This window comes from Suillus paluster (assembly GCF_016628075.1).
Source record: "Suillus paluster strain FC165 chromosome Unknown EDB91scaffold_4, whole genome shotgun sequence".
Taxonomy (NCBI): Eukaryota; Fungi; Basidiomycota; class Agaricomycetes; order Boletales; family Suillaceae; genus Suillus; species Suillus paluster.
In genome coordinates, this window is record NW_024537564.1 from 715,871 (window position 1) to 734,150 (window position 18,280).

Below are 18,280 nucleotides of genomic sequence, written 5' to 3' on the forward strand. Positions count from 1 at the left end.
AACAATAGTATAGAAGCCGTGGGAATCCTGCCTTACTTGGCAAATTTGAGTTGGATCTGCCAGACAGAAGGGTGCACCGGGATGCGGGAGGTCAAACGGAAATGAAGCGACCAGGGCAAGATAATAGATTGCTACAAGGCCTTAAAGTAATGATATATGTTCAATTGTATGTGTACCCTATGTCGTGGAACGACGTGGCATTAGCATTACTAGTGCTATTCCAATGACTGTGTAAAGTAATATGTGCGTAAGTCGGATCTGAAACAATGCAAGTTAGAAGTACAGTATATGTTCTACATGACGTCCATGAAGAAAACACAGCATGCCGAAAAGATCATTCCAAACCGACGATCTTTAGAACCAGGTCGGATATCCAAGCAGCAATCTTCCCCCAATGACTTTGATTGGGAACCAAGAAATGGAAGTTCGTCGTGAGGCCGTCCATAGCCAGCTCTTCCAGTTTTTGCTTCAGACTCTGCGCTGGACTGCTTTCATCCACCGTATTGAGCGTGGATGCAGACATCGAGTGTATCGATCCCAGGCGCAGGGAGTCCTGTGCATTGCGGAAGATGCCCGTCACAGCTCTAATGATTGCAGCATTCGAAGAATTTGCGAAGGCGTCTTTTATCCTGTCCTGCAGAGTGTCATAGCTTTCAAAGAACTTAGTATTAGCACGAGAGAATTGACCATAATAAGAATAGGACTTGCATCATTGAAACCGATTCAGGGTGCATAGCCCCGATATCTGCCAGCAAATTATACAAAATCTCGGTCTCGGCATCGTCGCCTTGTGCAGTGGTCAACATTGTGCTCACAAACGACACCGTGAGAAGTGCCGATGTGCTGTCTGTTAGAGACAGCAGATCGACGGAAACGCGAGGAACAAAATCATTTTGATGAGAGGAGTTAGGTGCTGGTAAGAACTCTTCTCCTTTACAGTCTTGTAGGAGCTGCACGTAAGACTTGTGTGTCGTGGAGAAGGGGATCAAGGCGATGAAGTAGCCAAGCGCATCTGGGCACAGGCCTGAAGGGGGGCCATCTGCAGTTTGGTTGTCACACCGCGCGGTGACTGACAGCAAACTCCGCAGAACGAGCTCAGCAGATGATTTGAGGTGATTGCGGCGAACTCCTTTGAAAATAATGGCAGCGAGTGTGAAGGAGAAACTGGAGTCGAAAGACAGGCAGAGCAAGTGATCAAGTTGGCAGACAGTGTCTTCCAGTGAAACACGACCGTCCAGTAGTACGTTGGGTATTGAGCTGCCCTCAAAGGCACCATGCTTTTCCAGCGTCTCGACTGTCGCCCGCATGAGCTCAGCAGCATCTGAATAAAACGCAATGTAACTAGATTGCAACAAAGCCACAGCCAACCAGAAAATCTGGCAGAGATACCGGGAACCTTCGGTTAGGGAAGGCACCACTTTGCAAATGCACCGAAGCATGCAAACCACTGTCATCGTGTCGGATCCCGTGGATTGTCCCAGCGCGGTCTTGAATGCAACCAGCATCTGATACACTAGATCGTCGTCGACATCGGAAGCTGCAAGAGTGCCGAGGACAAGGAAGGCACGACACTGAATGGCCGCTGGCAACTGGAATGCAGTTGACGTCGCTAAACTCATCCACCGTGCGCGCCATATATTGAGCAAGCCTTACGAATTATTTGAAGCAGTCCACAATACCAAGCATGGAACTCACCTCTTGATCCGGATGTCACCTCCATCACTCGGACAAGGAGACGAGTCAAGGCTTCTTGAGAGTCAATCACCGCGTTGTCGTTTGGAGGATCATAATTGAAATACTCGCTGGTGCTCGACTGGCGAGTGAGACCAAACAACATAAGGTTCTCCACTTTGACGAGCTCGTCGATGAGATTGCGCAAGTCAGGTGCGCTAGGATCTTCAGCTCGTGCAAGATACATAGACTGAAGAAAGTTCATGATCACGCCATATAATGACTTGCGAACTATGGTCTGTCCTGTGCCCGCGATGAGCGTAACGATGTGGAAGATGTCGGGGATGTATAGTTGATCATAGGCTGCTTGCTTCGAGTGGTTGCTTGCTACAAGCGCGAAACGAGTAAGGGTGGCAATCTCGTTCCAGTGAACGTTCTCTGGCAGTGTCTTGGATGGTTTAAGGGAAGTTTTTCCAAGAACTTTTCTTAACTTTGAAAAGATTCTCCCCCTAACGTTGATGGACGACAAAGCGGCAGTTGTCCTTGCAACGGTCTCACATCTTCGGGACCCAATCCCGCCGTCAGACGCTGCACGAATGAGCTCTTCGAGAACAATAAAGACGAGAGTCGATTCCTGACGGCCGATTTCCACCCAGATGTATTTGTGCACCATGGAACTTATCTAATAAGCCATTCAGTACTCAAGGGGACCTTGACAACGTCTAAACTTACCTCCAAGTCCGAGATGGTGAGGTCAATTAACGAACGAATGCAGTCTCGAAGTCTCGCTCCCGAGTGCTCGTACAACGAGTTGGTCGGAATACAGAATTGTGCGAGGTTCTTCACCCAAGGGCTCATGTACTGCAAGCAGGTGATACGTTGAGCAGCGTTGGCCTTGTCCATGCCGGCGGATATGACAGAGATGAAATCGAGCGTGAGTTTAGGAACGAAACCAGCCAGGCGGTCACTCAGTCCAATGGCAAATGTAGATATATCTCCAGGTATAATTCCCGCTAATGTTGAATTAGAACGCTTCGAATAAATTGTTCGAAGAGTCGCTCACCTTTCGACGCAATGATGGGGCTCTTGTCGTAATTTAGATATGAACAGAGAGCGCCTAAAAGGTCATAGGCAGCTCCGCGAAGTCCCTCATCTTCTGAGTCGATGTTGAGCATGCCTACATGGAGTAGAGTTGCGGAGATATTGGAAAACCTGGGGAACCTATCCATGCTGAAATAGCGCGTGTCCCTCAGTTGACTTTTGGCTGCACGAATGGACTGGGATATCCAAAAAATTAGTTATCGAGGACGTTTTGTAGCAATACAACGATCTCACCTTGACAATGCCATCACGCTGTGGTGAAGAGAAATAGGACGTGACACCTTGCTTGCTTCTGCGGATGATGAACTCATAGGGATCGAGGCCGGTGGACACGTTGTAGGCATCGCTGACATCAGCAAGAGAAATGATCTCGGTCGACTTGCAGCTCAAGTTCGGAGAGATGACAGCTGCACGTATCTATAATGTGCAACTTAGTTGACGTTTCTCCTACAGAAGCGGAGATTGCATACCGAAGTAACCCGGACATGAGTCTCCGCAACTTCCATAGTGACCGGTATGCGCATCTCATGGGCTTGCCTCATGGTAACTTCCGTATAAACAGTGCTAGATTCTTCCTCCAAAGAGGCTGACAAGACGAGTGAGAAAGAAACTTCAACACAAGACATAACTTACTTGGATACCGAAGTACTGTAAGACTCTCCTGTGGGACATACTGCAAGAGTTCTGCAACTGACGAGCAGGCCCTTACACCACTCGCGAGCATGGTTCCTAGATAAAAGGTTTGTAACTCATCAGAATAATGCAAAATCGTCCTCACCTGACGAAATGTTATACATTCGCCTTAGATACTTCTGGGTGAGCGAATTGGGGTTGAGGACATATGAAGTCTGAAAACGACTTCGGATGTCGATCGGAATGAGTTGCGAGCAGGTGGTCAGCCATTGTGCCGGTATCTCAGAAGTTGAAGTGAACGAGGTACAGTCCAAGACGACCTCAAACTTCCGGTTTTCGTAAGCGGGCGATAGCAACGTCTAGGTGCAGACGTCTTTAGCACATCATAACTGTGCGTTACCGAAGTTGCGTACCTTAAGGCTGTGGTACATCAATAATTCGATGTCCAGAGCTTCGACATCAATCTGGCATACTCGCAGAACAAATACGGCAGGTAAGTCCTGTATCAGGGTGTCAGTAATTATGGAGAGAAGGAAGGTATGAAACTAACGAGAGGAACGTCGGCGGCTACGAAAATGTCCTGGACAGATTCAATGCTGCGGTGGGCACAACGATTCATCAGGTCAATGAACTCTCGATGCTCGGACCTAGGAAGTTGCGAGAAACGAGGAACCTCGGGAACTTCTGACAGCTCGACAAGTAAATTACAGAGGTGGTCCCATGCACGCTTTGCATTAGCAGTTGATGCATCTTCTTCTCCACAGGCATTGAGTTTGGCGTAACTGAGTAACTCTTTACCAATCTTGTCCGCATGCTTGTCCAAAAAGCGATGAAGAACGATCGTGTCGGTGTCATCGGCTGTTGTGCCCAACCACTCGGTGGATTCCTCGTCGACGGCAGTAGAGGAGAATTTCTATCAAGGGTGAGGCTTTTATAAAACCAGTAAGCTGCTGCACTAACGTTGACTTCGCTCAAATAACGCGTGATACTCGTGATGTTAACTCCCAGGAACTCATTCAAGCAAACCATGTGAGCCTCCTTCGCGAAGAAGATATTGTTTGCGAGGTTTTGCATAATCTTCGCTATGACCATTAAACCTCGGCGGATGACTCCGCCGTCATCTCTGGGCACCGCGACATCAACAATTTCAGGGGCAACGATGGCTGGAGATATGAACCTGCAAAGAAACTTAGCACCGCTTAGATCGCTGAGACGCATGAACTGACCGAAGAAATATAAATGCACCAAGGGCAGCGAACTTCGAGTCCGGCCAAACTTGATACCTAACACTTGATTAGCCTTCTTTTGCTCTTTGAGAAGGTAATATCACTTACACTGATTTTGCAAGATGAGCGCAAACTTCACGGATCATCCTGAAAATTAAGGTAAGAAGACAGCGAACATATCGTTGTGTCATCACGCACGGTGGTAGGGCAGGGACCGAGGAACTAATGATATCGAGGAAAGACAAGGCGACCAGCTTGACATTCTTCTGGTTTTGTTCAAGCTTGTCTCGGCTAGCTTTGGTCGGGTCTAGATCATATGCATGACCCGGGGGCATAGACGTCATAGTCTTGATAAGAGGGACAATCAGACCCCGCAAATAATTGTACCCATGTATCCGCGCAAAGGCAGAGAGGAATCGCGTGCAAGTTGAGTTCCCTCGGAAAAGATCTACCTCGCAAGCTGTGAAACTACATGAGCGGTTAATTTCCAAGTGCGGAAGATTGATTTACTAGTGTGAGCTATTTCTCGGTCGATCATGGTTTTAAGCAAGGCAACTAAGGAAGCTCTTGTGTCGAAGATGTTCATGAGCACGGAAATCATCATGTCGACCTCGTTAGCAGGACAGCACTCGCAGATCACCATCGCAAGTACCATCTATCAAGCTCGTTAATACTGATGATGATATCAGAAAAGTGATCCCTACATCCGATCCCTTCACAAGCTGAATGTGCAAGTTAATATTGCTCTGAGGAAGATCAAGGAATGTGAACGCACCTCTCGCAGTTGATCTCGGCGCGCTTGCAATTCAGGATTCCCCTGCGCCTCGAACTTGGTGCCTTGTCCAAGCACTCGAGCAAAGACGTGTACAAAGATAGTTCGTTTCCTCATGTCGCTATCATATGCAGAAGCAATGCAATGTTTGACGGCATTCTCAGAGTTTGAGATGACCAGGTGCGAGAGCCCTGTGATCACCATATCTCGAATATCAGCTTCCTTCTGAGAAGCCTGCATCTTCTGGGAGAAATCATCAACTACCGAACTACGACAGATCATGAAACCCAACCTTCTGCAGAGACGGGACGTCCGAAGTACTATCAGATGACTTCAACCTTATCAGTATCGTTCCCGAACTGATTTGTAGACGACTGCTTACTATTGGGTCAGACCGACATATGTCCAAAGCTCTCAGCAAAACATGGGAGTATCTTATGAACAAGCGTGACACCACATGCCCAAAATCGTCGCCATCATTGGAATTGTTATCAATCGGCTGGAGTTTCAAGCGTTCGAGGAGCTTGACGACTGTACGAAGAGACGCCGTGTTCAACTCATACTGAAATTGGACTGCTTCGGGGTCGGTGTTCTGGGATATGTGAGTAATTGGCCGTAACTCAGAGCTAAACGGACGCACCGCTAATGGATCCTGGAACCAGTCCATCACGACATCAACGATGCGATTGCGCGATAGGTCGTCTTTACGCAGCGTCAAAGTGTCCGTACGATGGCAGATACTCTCACAGAGGGCACAAAACTTGACCCGTATTCGATACGAAACTGGATCACTGAAGCGAGAAATAAACCCAACGAGGACATACAGGATCGACCCGAGATCAACGCTGAGAGCTTCGTCAGGCGGCATCTGCGCATTCTCGACGAGCGACTTCAAGACCGAGATCAACTATAGCGAACAATTAATTCTGCATGTCAGTGTCTAGTGGTGATCTCGCACCTGATCCAAGAATAGTCCATATTCATCCTTGAATTCCGAACCTGCTCCATCGGTAATGTTCCGCGTGATCCTGGCAGCATTTCTGTCAGACTTGCAAGAATAATTACATGAAAAATGCACTCACTCATCAAGATGCTTAAACAGCTTTGAAAATAGACGAGGACTGAGTTCTGAGCCAAGAGCTTCTCGCGCAACTTCCCGAACACGAACAACGTCGTCAATAAGAGCACCCGTGAGGAACTCGATGAATATCGTGACGAGGTCTGCTGGGTCCCTCAGCGTACGCATATCGTCGAGCAAGAAATCAGGAGGGATCGCAGCAGCAAGGGCACCAGGGTCGTGCGTTTCCTGTACGGTAACACCACCGAACGCGGCCAAGAACAAGGTGAGGTTTTTCCATTGTATGAACTTGTCCTATACGAATGTCAACTCTGTGAAAGAAGATAGCTCAGAGCACCAAATACCTCGAGAGACATGAGCTGCTCTTGCTTGCTCAAATGAGCGTCGTCGAACGCGGCTGCTGCCGCCAGTGGATGTTGCACGACAAACTCTGAGAGCGCACTCCACCTGTAAAAGCATTCCTCCCAAACAGCGATGTTTATGGGCGAGGAGTTGGCAACCAAGCGTAAGAGCTTTCTGACACGCTTCTGCTCTTGAACACGTCCTACAACGAGAATTACACAGAGAAATCAAACAAAAGAGGATAATACGTACCAACGATGATGACGCTAGGGTCGCCAAGCTGCTCGTATATCGGGTTTCGTTTCGAGCGTTCTTCCTCGGTGAGGCCATGGTTGACAGGAGCTTCGGATTGCCGCTCAGCTTGCGCAATGAGACGAAGACCCTGGGCAGCAAGCTGCGAGACGTCACTGTTTACTGACGTGAGGGATACCAAGAAAGCTATCTCGGACATGGCGAAGGCTGGTACACGTTCTTCACTGAATTGCACACCGTGAGCATGGTTTCCCTACACCACAACATCTGTAAGGTGGTCAATGTGAACGAAAGATAACGACTAACCTCGCTCTTGCGATGGTAGCATTCGATGATTTGATGAGCTATGTGCATCCACAGTCTCTGGGTGTCAGGATCGAGCCTAGTCAGTAATAACCTCTTAGCGATAGCAATCAACCACATCGGCCTGCAAACAGTCAGCGAATCGTGAAATGCGAGTAAACGTCGTACTAACAAAGAATGTTTCATCCACCCTTCGATCGTCTCGTAGTATGGGTCATTCGGGGGCATCTTGAAGTAGATGTCTATGAGGTGCTGGTTCGACGTTGCGGCCGAGATTTTGACGGCCGTATCAACATCCGAATCCCGGATACGTGCAGAGACCGACAACCAGCCTTCCATGTGGGACTGTCCGATGTTGGTGATGTAGTAATCCGGCGATGCCCGCCACAGGGCAAGAATGGAGAGGAGCATGAGGTCTTTGTCGATTAGCGTCTCGGACGTGAAGCGCTTGGCCTTGGGTCGAGATGCTGCACGACGGATAGTCCCATCACTGTCGTACTCACTCAGCCGGACGGACGCAGCCTGTAGATCAAGTCGATGAGCCGACAAGCAGGTGCAGCACCGCAGCTACACATTTACCTTGTAGATGTCTCTCAAGCGTGGTGCGATATCGTTCTGGAGCTTCTCCAATGATTGCTGCCAAGGAAGACGGGGTGCCTATAAACCAGGTCAGCCAAAGCATGGACATTGCTGCATTTGAAACACAAACCTCAATTGCCAAGGTGGTAGCAGCCTTGATAGCACAAATCTTCACTGCGTCAGACCGTTCAGGCTCCAAGCAATCCATGAATAGAGATATCGACTCCTCTTCCGACAGGAAACGGAATACAGCGACAAGTGCCTCAGCATACGTAGCAACGTCAATTTCCTCACAGGAGTCCCAGGACGGCTTCTGTCCTGGTGACTTCTGCAGGGTCAACTGCAAAGAGTTAGCATGGGAAATATTGGACTCTAGTATGTCACCACTACCTTAACTTCATGTGAGATGTCTGCCGCAATATGTCTGAGGGGCATTTCGCCTTCTGGCGATATCCGAAATCCCGCTCTACACATGTCAATCGCACAAACGAAAGAGACATCAGCGAGCTTCGAAGTCGTGTTCGCATGCCTGAGTAGGTCCTCTACGAATCGGATATCCTTTACGAAGAAAATGAGATCAAATTATGCACCACTTCACGTCAACTCACCTTCCTGTGCGAGGATTTGTAAGAGTGAATGTTTGCGGAACGACTCTCAACATCGACCTGATAGTCTGGCGATAAGCGCTCAGCGGCCAGACAAGCAAGTACAGTTAATGTCGGCCAAAGTGCACGCTCTCGACCTGGCTCGTTCGCGGAGTGCAAGAGGTCGAAGACACGCTCTGGTGCGCCTTCGAGTCTCCCTCTTGATCTCACTGCCTCGTTGTATTCCTGCGGGCACATCTCTATCCAGTTCCAGATTGCCATACGCAAGGGGATGGCAACCGCTGCTTGAGCTTGTCGCTTCATGTTTACAAGAAGCGAAGAAAGCTCATGCAGAACCTGAACGAGTCGCGCTCTATCCATCGCACTGTGCGTCATTAGCTGTAAATCAATCGTATCAGGATTGTCCTCCGCCGTGCTGGCGAGGAAGTGTATTTTCTGTCGTATTCGGTGGAAAACAACAAGCCAGTTTGACGCGGAGAGATGGTAGACGATGCGTCCTGCGAACTTGCTGATAAGGAGATTCAGCGCAAGTGCGGATTTGACAAGCGCCATATGAGTCTTCTCGAACTGGAACGTACGGCCTAGCTGCCAGTGCGCTGAGTTTGCGCTGCCAGCTGATTGGAATGAGGCAGCTGAGTTTTTGAGCTTCAGGATCGGTTTTGGCCCATGCGATATGTGAGGAGGTAGTAATGGGCCATTCTTGCCCGTGTAATCGTCGAATGCTGATGATTCTGTCGGTAGATCCACCGACTCGAAGTCATGCAATGACGCATCAGGAGCCAGATTTGAAGATGACATTAGCCGAGCTTCCGGTGCTGCTGTCTGACGGAGATAAAGAACCATCACACTCAAGATATAACGTGCGCAGTTGTCGTCCAGAGGATAAGACTCTGTCCATGGAGGAGGTGTAGATGAGGAGAATTCGGTGGAAGGTTGACGAAACCTTCTACTCGGTTGACTCGAAGACGGTACTGGCGACTCTACATGACTAGGAGTGTTGCTGCCATTCTGGGGTTTGCCCGCGCGAGAGGGGCGGGTCTCGTCCTGTTCGTGTCGGTGATTCCATCTCGATGTCATGCATACCGACAAAATCTTCAAAATAAACAGCTGAGACTGTAATGCCTCGGTAGTCATTTGCCCGTCTGCATCAATTTGCTATAATAACGCGCATATAAGCACCTATTTCAGTGCAGAAGCCGCGGAAGTACCTTTGCGAGTCGTTCGAGAAGTTCACTTAACGACCATGATATTATATCTAACGACTCGTGTGCGATCTCGACTAACGCACATACTGCTCTCTGTGTTGCAGGATCGGACTCGACAACATCCAGAGACAGGCCAGAATTGATTGGCAGCTTGTGAGTAATGTAACAAGTTAGAGAGCTGATCAAACGGCCGGAGTGAATAAGTGATGTACCTTGTTCTTTATTCTGTTATTTATGAGGGCTTGGACGACCATCTTCTGTTGCGGGGTAGTAGACGCGCCTGAGTAAGCTATGGAAGGCGGGTGGATAGGACCGCCATTTCCTGTGTGAAGATGGTGAGAATCGTTACTTCTATGAGCCTTGCTTGAGTTCTGAGCTGAATTTGCATGGTCTGCTGAAACAGATAAACGGCGGCGCATGGCTTGGAAATGCCCACCGCCAGTACTAAGTTAAAGCAGTTTTGTTTCGGTGTGAGCCTGTGTTTTGAAATACTACCAGTCGTTGCAGTGCAACCAAAGGTTCCGCTCTGATTATGTAAGTCTCAGGGATTGACGAATTCAGCCTGGCTACTAGTAGCGACTTGGTACTATATGAACACGGTAGAGTATATAGCCAACCCAACGAACATACAGGACAAATGTGGTCCCCAACCATCGGAGAAGTGATGTGTGTCGCCACTTCTGCAAACCAAAGACCATCACCGGAGACAAAGGGACTGACCTGAACAATGTAAATACGTCTGTAGGATCAGATGCAGAATAAATTCTAGACTCGTTCATGATAATGGAGAGAAAAACATGAGAAGGACAGGTTAGTAATCGAAGGATGGGCGCCTATCAGTGAACACTGCCACGAAAGCATAAATATGGACCCATATATATTAGAACTCCCGAAGAGCACTTTATAAAAAGGTGAGTAGTCTTCTCATTGTTCGACTGACTGAGCTGCCATTGTTAGCTGAATTAGGTGAGCGCGACGTATGTTATGGTTTACTGACGACTTGATGAGATGTGATCTAGGTATCAGACTGAGTTCTATGATTCTGATGGATATCATGAATGTGCTCGACAAGGCACTAAAATGATCTCAGTGAAAATGAGTCGGACGTTTGACAGATTTTAAATTGTACTCCGATCTTGTCACTCCGCACTACTATAGGCCAGGCCCAAGCTAATCGACCAGCTATACATATCATCTTTGACCTAGTACGTCCAATCATCTACTCAAACGACGTACTAGATCTCCTACTAGTTATCTTAAAAGACTCTAAAACAAATCTTCGTTGCATTTCGTCTTCCATCGCATCGCTATCAATCACTCTTATTTTCTATTTCTATTGCTCTCCTGCAGTTGTTTTTTACTTGCTTTTTCTTTCTCATTTTTTTAACACCATCTGCTGTCCTCTTTTCGCTCACTGTTCCCTTTGATCATCCTCTCGTCGTAATTGTGCGCAATTTCCTTTCAGTTTCTACCAGACTTACCTCCAGATTATCATTTAGATATGTCTCGCCTTGACTTTCACGACTTTAGCTGTCCTCCTGGTCTGATTTACACTCGTTCCACCTCGGAAATTGATCACATGTCAAACAACTACCCTTCAAATTCTCCGACTCATCCTGTGTCAGGAGATCGACGCATGTCCAACGGATTTAGTGTCTATCCTCCCAACACTGGCACCTCGGCAATACCCCGTTCTATTGCTATTCATCCAGACAAGGAATACAGCAGTATTGGAATGCTTTCAGAACCTTTTCAAGCCCCACCAAATAGACAAACATCTACCCAACACCTCTCATCTTCTAACCACCACCGTCCACCTCCTCCTTCTCTCCCCCACAGCACCTCGCCCGCCGCTCTCACTATCAACACAGATTACTACAACGCCCCCTCTGACCCTGAGCGTGAAGCCTATCTCCATCGCCAGCTTCAATCCCCCTCCAGCAAGTACTTTGTACCCTCCGGCGATCTCCCTCTGCCCGCCAACTCCAACTCCAACCTAACCGTACTACGCTCTACTCTCTGGTGGGGCGAACTCGAACCTTGGATGGACGAAGAATACGCAAAGCAGGTTTGTGCTCTCATGGGTTGGGACCCAGTCACCGTCAAAGTTCCGAACCCGGGCCCAGACGCCACTACCGCTCAACCAACCAACAACTCTGGTTACTGCTACCTCACCTTCCCCTCCCCAGCTATCGCTTCATCTGTTCTCAACCAAGTAAATGGTGGCGGGAATGCGCAGCCTATTACGATGCCAAACTCAAATAAGCCCTTTGTCCTTAACTGGGCATCTTCTGCTCCTACTGGTCCGGTCCCGCCTTCTTTCCCAACAGCTGGTGTAATTGTACCTACGGCGCACCCACAGTTTCCAAAAGAGTACAGCATCTTCGTTGGTGATCTCGCCCCAGAAACGTCCAATTCGGACCTCGTGGCCGTGTTTCGGAACCCTGTTCTTGGCCTACGGAATGATCGTGAACCCAAGTTCATCCGGCCGTTCTTGAGTTGCAAGAGTGCCAAGATCATGCTCGACCCTGTAACTGGCATCTCCCGAGGCTATGGGTTTGTGCGGTGAGTCTCTGCCACAGTCGTACAGCTAGATGAATGAACTCATCGTCCCCTTCGCATACAGATTCACTGAGGAGTCGGACCAACAACGCGCGCTAATAGAGATGCATGGCTTGTACTGCCTTTCGCGCCCTAGTTAGTCATCTCCATATCCTACTCCTGACAAGTCACCAACGTGATTTTTAGTGCGAATATCTCCTGCCACCGCTAAATTCAAGCCACCTCCTATGCCGACGGATCTCCCTCAAATCCAGTTCCCTGGTTCCCCCGGTTCTGACCAGCGGCCAAACCCGGTTACCGTCGCCCTCCCGCTTGGCGGTCAGGCAAGGAGCGTCTCCGCACCCATAGCGGCTTCGACGGGCCCTGGATCCTCGTCTGCGTTGCCCTGCGTGCCTGTTGGTCCCTCTGCTTCGGGATCAACGTTGAGCGGCTCGAGCTCTATACCTTCCCTGGGATCTGAGGCGAGTACCGTCGCGTCTTCAGGAGCCTTGTCTTCGATGTCATCGGATGAGATGCTTGGTCTCTCCGCCGACGTCCTTGCCCTCGCGCAACAGTATGCCAACGCTGGGTCGAACAGCAATGGAAAAAGCATTGTTCCCTCTGGTTCCGCGCATGACTCGCAAGATCGGTCCGTGGCACCGCGGTACATCATCTCCGAAGAGTCATGGAAGCACCACGCCCAAGCGCGTGCCATCCTGGGGAACCTCATCGGACCGAACGGCGAGCAGCTCACGTCCACCGATCCTTATAACACGACCGTGTTCGTTGGTGGGTTATCGCCTTTGATTTCCGAGGAGACTTTGCGAACATTCTTTACTCCGTTCGGCGAGATCCATTATGTGAGAGCTCCACTTTTGCGCTATTGGTGGGATGCTGATACAGCGGTATTCGCATAGGTAAAGGTTCCTGTCGGGAAACATTGTGGATTTGTCCAGTTTGTTCGAAAGGCTGATGCGGAGCGAGCTATCGAGAAGATGCAGGGCTTCCCTATCGGCGGGAGTAGAATCCGGTTGAGCTGGGGTAGAAGTCAATGTATGTCCTCGTGTGTTGCGTCATGCCCAGTCGACTGATATTAGTATCTCAGACAAAGCCGCGCAAGCTGCGGCTCAGGCAGCCCAGGCTGCCGCACTTCAAGCTCAGTTCCAGGCCCAGATGGCATCTGCGCAGGGCCAGGCTCCTGCTCCTCAGAGTCAGATGACGCCAGAGCAGGCGATTCAGCTCTTGCAAAGGCTCGGCCTAACTGGTCAAGGTCAATCCAACGGTGCAAGTGATGCATCGAACCGCAACTACGGCGACGCTACAAAAGGCAGCGGGTACTCTGAGGAAAAATTACGGTCGCTCATCATGAACCAACCGCTTTCTGACGGTCAACTGCCATACGATGTGTATCCAGTGGCATCCGGACCACGTCCACCGTCAAACCTAAGTTCTGTTGAACATCACAACAGATCTCATCTCGCGTCCTCGTTCTCGCCTTTCTCCCCGGACCCGAATATGTACACGCGCAGAGGCTCAGACAGCTACGATCTGCTACCCCATTCCATGAACCACGGATCGCGCTATGATAATATCATGGAGTTCAAGGCTGCGACTGCCAATCCTAATGAACGACCCGTGCCCCCTGTGCGCACGCCAAATGGGTCCCAGCGATATGTGCCGTTCATGGATGGTTCTGCCAAGTCGTTTGAAAGTGGTCGTTGCCTGGCGCGCCAGGAACCAATCTCCCGTCCGAACTCCAGTCAGACGTCATCACAAGGGCGGTCAAGCCAGTACGATGGGCAGGAGGAACATGATCCCATCCACGATCTTAATGGCACGCTCGCAAGTCTGGATCTGGACCAGCACCATCCTTGGAAGTCGCAGGGATCTGACAACCGCCCCCATCCGTCGTCTTCATCTTAAAGAACGTTTGCTCGGAACGGCCATCGCCTCCGCCACGCACCTTAATTCAAAACTCCTTTCTTTTCGATTCCATTGCTCAATTTCATCTCCTTGATTTCGTTTTGTTTGCCCGTTTGCCTTGGACCACGACATACTATTACATTGGATCATGAGCTGGGTTATGCTCCTATTGTCGGTTACCCGTTGTTCGCTCTCGAGATGTGCCTTCATACACGATTTGTTTTAAACTTATTTCGATCCCCCCTGCTGCCCTCTTTCTCCTCAATCTGTTTTCGATCTGTCTTTTCTATGCTTGGGTCTGTGCATGAAAGAATCAAAGAAGTGTACATACATCCTGTCTAAAGTAGTACCTGCCAGCAAATCTTACAGTAGTACCCACTTCAGTTACTACCTTTACCTTTGTCTTATACTGCTATGCACTTGGAAGTAATTGTTTGCGTCGGATCCGATATGTATTCGTGAAATCATCAGATGGCATTAAGACAACAAAATATACAAAAGATCATGCAAGAACGTTAAGGAAGGCATGAGACGTCGGGTCATAAACGAACAGTGGCTGATAAGATATCCGCGGAAAATACAGGGATAAATAGAACAACAGAAGGACCCGTCCAATAAAATCAAAACAGAAGATCATACATCCGCGATGCTGGCTAGAACGCCCGCACGACCTACACTAGTAAGAGCCTCGCCTCCATCACCAAACCCAGACCCAGACCCAGATGCCTCAGCATTGCTGAGTTTACCAACAACATCGCTTTGGAGTTGCATAGGAACGAAAACGACCTTGGTGTTACCAGACTTGGCCATCTGTTGTAGAGCCTCCAGCTGACGGATTTGCATAGCAGCCGGTGATGCGAGGATATCGGCTGCTTGACGCATGAGGCGAGCAGCGTCAACTTCTGCGCGGGCTGCAATGACCTTGGACTCTCCAATGCGTTTCTGCTGTGCAGCAGAGGAGAGAGAAGCGGAGACTTCGGGGCTGAAGATGATATCCTTGATGAGGATACCTTCGATAGCAACGCCCCATTTGTCGGCCACGTCACCGACGATCTCAGCGATTTCGAAAGCGATAGCCTCGCGCTCAGTTACGACACTCTGAACGGCGCGAGCACCGACAACATGGCGCAAGGTGGTCTGAGCACGTTCCACGAGCGCTTGACGTAGGTCAGTAATACCAAAGGCGGCACGATAAGGATTGACGATCTGGAAGTATATGACAGAATCACTAGACGATGTCATAATTAACTAATGGAGATGCAGCACGAATATGAAACAAGCGCACATTTCAACATTAACGTTGTCACGGGTGATGACGGTTTGCCTGCCAATAGGGCTGATTTGAATCTTGACGTCGACGATGCGCAGGTTTTCTGTGCAGACATTGACTTGCACGAGACCAGGATCTACTGATTTGTAGAAGTGGCCGAACCGTGTGACCAGACCAACCGAACCTTGAGAGATTCGGTTAGAACACATGATCTGAAGACTGAAGACTGTAACTCTTACCTTGTTGGACATTTCGGAATGGATTTGGGAGAGGACAGCAAGGAATAGCACCACAGAACCCAACACATGCGCCGAGACTTTGCAGGAATGATCCGTAGAAACCATGCGTGACCTATGCCAGTGTAAGAAGAGAAATATATCACATAAACGAGCTGACATACCTCGCCAGTACCGAGGTCTTGTGCATACGAGGGCTAAACAAGAGATGTTGTCAGACATTATAACCTGTATTTCCCAAGATACTATCTTACCTGCATCTCGCTGCGTTTCAAAGGGTGGACGTTGATCATGCGGTTCTTACCAGCAGCTTCTGGACCGTTCCTCCTCGATGCGAACTCGTCTGTAACTTCAGTCATGGTGAGAATACATTCAAAGCAGTAACCTGAAACAGACTCTTGGCTTACCAGGAGGAGCGTCATGGTCCACCACGTTCCCACGGGAAGAGCTGCTGCTTGGAGAAGGAATACGGTCCTTGCGATCAATGGACTGCATTCCGATGTGACTGCTCGACATTTTACAAGTGAATACGACGAGTTGTAGCCTGTAGAGTGAGCTTTTAAGAATCTGATAAGCGCCAAGAGCAAGACAAGGCGTGGTTCACAGGAATTGTATTAGTACATGTGAATCTAATAAGACCCGTTGCGCAGTTACTAAGTGCGGCCGACATCAGAGTACAGTCCTAGTCCTACATGGCACATGTAGCACTCTCCAAGATACATCCATATATTCGGGTAATGCATCTGCCTCCTTCGCGTAGATCTTTCGCGTATATCGGCTCAAGGTGCGCAGTTTGAGCTTGACTTGACAGCTTCGGTGAATATCCGACATGCACAGCAACGGCGCTATTATGACGCATGGGAGATTTGACCTTCTCCATCAGAACGTCTGAGGCTTGCAGGTAGCGGGTACGTCGGACTGAACGTTAAACAAGCACAGCTCATTACCAGACTACCATCGTGACTGCATATTTTCAGTGAGACGGTTCAGTGTTCCCTTCGAATTTTTCGTTGGCCAAGAAACGACTGAGTTTGAAATTTATTGGTGCAGCCGAACGCTGGCGAGTAGTGGCGGCCATCATCTAGCATACTTTTGAGGACATCTAATTTTCTACATAGCTATGACAAGTACAGACAGAAAGTATTGGCTTATGAAGGCCGAGCCAGATTCGCGTATCGTAAAGGGCAAAGATGTCAAGGTGTGTGCTTTGCTCCAAGAGGTACTTCCAGAAATGCGAGAGCTCAATATAGCCCGCTACATGCGTGCGCTATGCGGATAGTTTAGCGTGGATGATTTCGAAGCTGTAAGAACGACGCCATGGGAAGGAGTACGGAATTTCGAAGCGCGCAACTTGATGAAGGAGATGTCCCTTGGAGATAAGGTGTGTATCTCCTGACCCCAACATTACAGTCTATCTTCAAGCTCGTCAGATTTTATTCTATCATTCCAACTGTAAAAATCCTGGTCAGTGAGTGATTGTCGTTGCGACCTTTGTTTCTAACATGTATACAGGCATCGCTGGGTTTGCTGAGGTCTGTTGCCTAATAGTATCTCTCGCTTCCTGCACTTATCCCCCTTAATAGGTGTCGAAGGAAGCATATCCCGACTGTACGTCCTGGAGATAAATATTGAAATCATCTCCCTGATAAGCTCATACTTATTCTATAGACACGGCCTGGGATAGGTTCGCTTCAAAACAAATCCCTCTCAGCACTCGTCATACTGACGTTTCTGCACTTTAGCTCTCACCCCTACTTCGATCCGGTAAATTTGTCCTTAATGATTGTTCGTGCGTAGCACTGAACCGCATCCTCCGAAATCTATAGAAAACTAAGCGAGATGATCCGAAGTGGTTCATGATAGATGCCACATTCCTATCGCGCGCTGAACATTTTGTTCCGCTATCCCTTCTCCGTCATATTGCAGACTCGGACCCACCGGATGAAATCGCGTATATAGGCACGGAGGGAGTCAAAGCTATGAAAGGTGCTGGGGCTTCGGACTTCACTTAATTGCCCGAATGTGTCTCACGATGTGCTTTTCATGTAGCGATGCCCCTGGTCACACGCGGACGGCTGAGCGTCCAGCGGGTCAGTGAGGAATGTTGGGGGATCATCCAGATGATGACAGAAAAAGGTGGTTGGGAGGGGATGACTTTTGGGAAGACAAAATCAGGTACATCGAATCGTCCGAGACAACCCACAAAGAATTCTCGGGCTATCCAGAAGAAAACTCCAACGCGCGACAACGGTGGCGACGAAGTCGAGGCAGAGGTTGGTGCCGATGACGAAGCCGAGGTCAAACCAAAGAAAGGCAAGAAAAGGAAAGCATCTGATATTGACACTGAAACGCAGGAGGTACCCCGCCGACGTTCCCTGCGGACCAAGGAGGCTTGATACATATCTGCGCTCATGTGGCACTTGTCATTCCGGTCCTCACCTCCGATGTATCAGCTGTAGTGCAGTTCTTTCAATTCTACCTAGTGCATTGTGCCGAGCGCCAGTTATGCTATTCATTTCGGCAATTTTCGTCGCTGTTCCTAT

General features: G+C 49.1%; 4 protein-coding genes across 4 annotated transcripts; 2 read left to right on the plus strand and 2 right to left on the minus strand.

Annotated features, from left to right (window-relative positions):
- Nucleotides 1-285: 285 nt before the first annotated feature.
- On the minus strand, nucleotides 286-10,285 carry EDB91DRAFT_1102988 (uncharacterized protein). The gene is made up of 32 exons (XM_041317314.1): nucleotides 9,980-10,285; nucleotides 9,771-9,917; nucleotides 8,566-9,717; nucleotides 8,348-8,515; nucleotides 8,088-8,297; nucleotides 7,958-8,035; nucleotides 7,551-7,900; nucleotides 7,382-7,502; nucleotides 7,076-7,328; nucleotides 6,826-7,025; nucleotides 6,486-6,775; nucleotides 6,362-6,431; nucleotides 6,044-6,310; nucleotides 5,696-5,995; nucleotides 5,407-5,646; nucleotides 5,336-5,353; nucleotides 5,142-5,286; nucleotides 4,830-5,091; nucleotides 4,740-4,778; nucleotides 4,632-4,688; nucleotides 4,366-4,582; nucleotides 3,956-4,318; nucleotides 3,819-3,905; nucleotides 3,551-3,764; nucleotides 3,406-3,501; nucleotides 3,243-3,358; nucleotides 3,007-3,189; nucleotides 2,735-2,948; nucleotides 2,404-2,684; nucleotides 1,696-2,353; nucleotides 709-1,648; nucleotides 286-650 (listed from the first exon to the last, which is right to left on the minus strand). The coding sequence occupies exons 1-32, from the start codon at nucleotides 10,184-10,186 to the stop codon at nucleotides 335-337; spliced, it is 8,259 nt and encodes a 2,752-aa protein (XP_041182594.1). The 5' UTR covers nucleotides 10,187-10,285; the 3' UTR covers nucleotides 286-334.
- A 983-nt stretch (nucleotides 10,286-11,268) lies between these two features.
- On the plus strand, nucleotides 11,269-14,231 carry EDB91DRAFT_1243270 (uncharacterized protein; the record flags this gene model as incomplete). Its single annotated transcript, XM_041322273.1, has 5 exons — nucleotides 11,269-12,332; nucleotides 12,394-12,464; nucleotides 12,516-13,168; nucleotides 13,226-13,361; nucleotides 13,414-14,231. 5 exons carry the CDS (start codon nucleotides 11,269-11,271, stop codon nucleotides 14,229-14,231), a joined length of 2,742 nt encoding a protein of 913 aa, XP_041182595.1.
- A 633-nt stretch (nucleotides 14,232-14,864) lies between these two features.
- EDB91DRAFT_1044295 (uncharacterized protein) lies at nucleotides 14,865-16,232 on the minus strand (the record flags this gene model as incomplete). The annotated part of the gene is made up of 6 exons (XM_041313115.1): nucleotides 14,865-15,459; nucleotides 15,517-15,685; nucleotides 15,741-15,852; nucleotides 15,902-15,934; nucleotides 15,992-16,086; nucleotides 16,130-16,232. The coding sequence occupies 6 exons, from the start codon at nucleotides 16,230-16,232 to the stop codon at nucleotides 14,865-14,867; spliced, it is 1,107 nt and encodes a 368-aa protein (XP_041182596.1).
- A 625-nt stretch (nucleotides 16,233-16,857) lies between these two features.
- Nucleotides 16,858-18,133, plus strand: EDB91DRAFT_1044734 (PUA-like domain-containing protein; the record flags this gene model as incomplete). Its single annotated transcript, XM_041313144.1, has 9 exons — nucleotides 16,858-16,935; nucleotides 17,017-17,118; nucleotides 17,168-17,201; nucleotides 17,250-17,269; nucleotides 17,321-17,345; nucleotides 17,406-17,421; nucleotides 17,480-17,501; nucleotides 17,564-17,723; nucleotides 17,787-18,133. 9 exons carry the CDS (start codon nucleotides 16,858-16,860, stop codon nucleotides 18,131-18,133), a joined length of 804 nt encoding a protein of 267 aa, XP_041182597.1.
- Between the last annotated feature and the right edge of the window lie 147 nt (nucleotides 18,134-18,280).